Source organism: Triticum urartu, chromosome 7 (genome assembly GCF_003073215.2).
Source record: "Triticum urartu cultivar G1812 chromosome 7, Tu2.1, whole genome shotgun sequence".
In the NCBI taxonomy this organism is placed as follows: Eukaryota; Viridiplantae; Streptophyta; class Magnoliopsida; order Poales; family Poaceae; genus Triticum; species Triticum urartu.
In genome coordinates this window covers 82,212,892-82,216,532 of record NC_053028.1, presented here as the reverse complement: position 1 = coordinate 82,216,532, position 3,641 = coordinate 82,212,892, and the positions used below count along the sequence as shown (strand labels likewise).

The 3,641-nt window shown below is 44.3% G+C and overlaps 1 protein-coding gene across 1 annotated transcript; it reads left to right on the top strand.

The window, feature by feature from the left end:
- The first annotated feature begins 308 nt into the window (after positions 1-308).
- LOC125523255 (dirigent protein 5-like) lies at positions 309-1,763 on the top strand. The gene is made up of 3 exons (XM_048688306.1): positions 309-763; positions 977-1,175; positions 1,478-1,763. Exons 1-3 carry the CDS (start codon positions 390-392, stop codon positions 1,481-1,483), a joined length of 579 nt encoding a protein of 192 aa, XP_048544263.1. The 5' UTR covers positions 309-389; the 3' UTR covers positions 1,484-1,763.
- Positions 1,764-3,641: the final 1,878 nt, after the last annotated feature.

Genomic DNA, 3,641 nt, shown 5'->3' with positions numbered 1-3,641 from the left:
ATTCTTCGATGAGATAAGCATTTATATAACCATAAGAACCATAAACTTGCCAATATTTAGAAATTATAGTGAATTTAGATAGTTGGCTTGTGAGGCATCCTTATGCGGATAAAAAACCCATACCTAATCCTTACATGGAAAACTAGTCATGTTAGATCCTTAGTTGGATTGCAGGTCTAAGTTGCATAGGGTGTTAAAAAGTCTAAAACAAAACTAATTAAACGCCCAAGAGAAACCCACCAGAGGTGGGCACTAGCACTCCAAGCATTCTATATATACGATACCTCTACCCTCTTATTCTCTCACAAAACACAACAAGATACAACTTGCCCCACCATTCAACTAGTCCATTCAGTTCTCTTTCGCCCTTCTTGCACACAATCGTCTCCATGGCTAGTCCATTCGGTGTCTTGGTTTGTTTACTTATAGTGCTACCACAAATCCTTGCTATTTCTAGCCCCATCGACGAGATTGCACCTCTTAAGACATGTCAGTTCCCTTGTATGACCGAGGTTAACTTGCACTTGTTCTTGCACCAATTCGTCGACGGGCCAAACAACCCAAATCGCAATGAGGAAACCTTACTCCAAGCAAGTTTTCCTTTTGGGTTTGGGACGACGATAGTCCATGACTGGACTCTTACCGAGACAACAAATTCCAAAGACACGGTTGTTGCACGTGTACAAGGTGTGCATGTCCAGGCTGGTTTAACCAAGCCTAACAGATGGTACACGACTCATAACATAGAGTTTCAGCAAGGAAGGTAATATGTTTTGCTACTTTTCAATATCTAAGTATATTTCATGAGTTCTTTGCCTGCAACATTAAATTTATGTCCTTACCTGTACTATATTTGTAGCCAAGGATTTCACACACCTTACTAGTGTATAGACACATAATAATAAGTGTGCATTTGTCAAACTCTACATGCACTTCTGACCCTATAACGGAACTTTCTATTTTGAACATGAAACAGGTTTGCGGGGTCCACCCTTCAAGTGATGGGTATAACCGCAGGTTTGGAAAGTGGGCAGTGGTCTATTGTCGGTGGAACTGGTCAATTCATTATGGCACAGGGTATAATAAGTTTCACAAATCATCCGGCCTCTACTTTTGAAGATGGTATTAAAGAACTCAATATTCGTGTACGCTTCACAAGGGATATTACACAAGCTGTAAGTACAATATTATAATTAAGTTTATATTCAAATTCTTGTGCTCTATTCGTTGAAGGGAAATGGATTGTACCGTACATATTATCCTACTGAAACTGCATTACATTAAGATATTTGTGGACATTCAAGTGCAAATGCATTAACGGAGGTTCTGTTTTAACGACATTGGCCATATTTAACTGAATCAAATGCTTGTTGAATGTTTTGTGCAATTAGTTTATAGGGTGTTGCATATCAAGTAATGAAGCTTTATATACGAATGCTTGACATGACACTAGCTATGGTTTCACTTTTCGCTGCAGGCTTGAGGTGTATCTCGTTCGTTGAAAGACTAGCGCCAATGTCAGTAATTTGATGAGAAAATGTGTTTGCATTTTGCTTGTAGTGTGATGGATCGTTGTTGTGGTCTGCCTGTGTCATTAGAGTATGCGTTAGCATACCCTCTTTCTATCTTTCATTCAAAATATCATGTGGGTTTCTCGCACGGTGGATATCCAGTCCATAATCTGTGTCAACCCATCTGTTTGTTGGTGTCTATGTAATGTCTTGGATATGATGTGTAATAATGGAGCTTGTTTGTTTGAGAAAGTGTTATACCCACATAATTATATTATTTGGATTAATCATGAGACAAGCATATATGAAAACTTAAAGCAAAATAAATTAATGAAACACAAAACAACCGTTATTCATACACTTAACAGTGTCTATCCCGAAAGCAGTTTACCTCAAGGACCATAAGAGCCCCAATGTTTTCCACAACGTTTAGAATAATTGCCAACAAAGATATCACCTAGGCGGCCATGACATAACGCAATCATATAAAAACGATAGCCATGTTATTTGGTAGCATCGGCAGATGCATATACATCTCTTGTACTCTTTTTGCAAATACACAAAAGATTAGTGCATTAATGTATTGCAAGGGGAAAATTTGATGTTATAGAATTGGGGCTCTTAACCACAAGGACCTGGGCTCGACCTTGACTCGAACAAGGCAGGGCTACAACGGTTGTACTCCCTCTGTAAAAAATATAAGAGTGTTTAAGGAGAGCGGTGCTACTGTGATGGGCGGCATCTGAACATGTTATCTTAGTCCATGGCAGAAAAGAAAATACGGGTGGAAGAAATTGACGTCGACTGATGGTATACGAGGATAAACAGTGATGTACGCCAGCGCCCGGCTCGTCTTTTTGCGCTGACGAGCCGAGCCGTCCGTCAGGAGAACCTGACCCAAGGAGGCAAAATTTCATGTTTTGACCCTTTTTCGAAACCTATTCAAGATCTAACCCTAAGTTGAAATTTTTTCGAGATCTGACCCTTTTGCTACCGCCAGAGTCCATGGTGGTAGGGTCTAACAGCCTACCGCCAGGGACTTTGGCGGTAGGAAACATCTCTACCGCCAAACGGGCTGGCGGTAGCCTGCACAATCTTACCGTCAAGGTGCTTGGCAGTAGGCACAAGCACGCACTGTGTTCAATACTTAGGCGGGTTTTGGCGGTAGGGCATGCAACCCTACCGCCAGGGTCCTTGGCGGTAGGCTATTATACCCTACCGTCATGGCCCCTCGCGGTAGCAAAAGGGTCAGATCTTAAAAAAATTTCTAAACTAGGGTCATATCTTGAATAGGTTTGAAAAAGGGTCAAAGCATGAAATTTAGCCACCCAAGGATGAGAAACGTAATCGCGTCATCTGTTGCAGGGCCAACCAGCGGCCAACACGTGTCCTGACGGACCCCATCACTCAAACGACCACATCCTTTTTCCTAATTTACAGAATATCTTTTTGCCTTGCCTTATCCAGCGGACTGCTGCTGTTCCACACTCCATAGCCTCTCCTTGTACAGCTCCGTGAAAGATGATTCCAACGAGGTGAGGTCCGCCGCTCGGCGCCGTAGCTGGCGGCCAGACGGAAGCTGTCGCGGCTAGCGCCGCCCACCTCCGGCCTGTTGCGCCGCGTGGGGCAGTGGTCTTGACTGAAGGCAAGATGGGGTCCGTGCATAGCTCCGCTCGCTTCAGCCGCGCTACGCCGCACGGGGCTGTATCCTTGGCCGGTGGGAAAACGGGGGCCGTCGCGGCTAGCACCGCCCGCATCCGACGCGTCCAAGGCTGTGGCTGACCCGCTCCCTCGTAGAAGGTGGAACCACAGCGCGTGCACCCAGTGGGCGGGCGCGGCCGTGGCCGGTGGCGAGATGTCGCGGGAGGTCTTTGGGTCACACTTGAAGAAGGCGTGAGCTCGATGCATCTCAACGGACAAAAGTGATTCTAGTTGCTTGCTTCTATCTATGTACAGTACTAGCTAACCAGCTCTCACTTGTCCACGTATTGACATATGCACGTACTGAAATTGAAAGTATACGAGCCATCCAGCTTCATCTATACATCTTCTTTCCTTTTTAATTACACAAAGTGTAGGTGAAATCACAAATTGGCGAAAAATCCTTTCAAATTCAGTGCCCAAGACCAC

Bases quoted from the DNA above. Each gene is read 5' to 3' on its own strand.
- LOC125523255 (XM_048688306.1), top strand. From the start codon at position 390: ATGGCTAGTCCATTCGGTGTCTTGGTTTGTTTACTTATAGTGCTACCA. The intron at 764-976 runs GTAATATGTTTT...AACATGAAACAG, and splicing joins ATAGAGTTTCAGCAAGGAAG to GTTTGCGGGGTCCACCCTTC.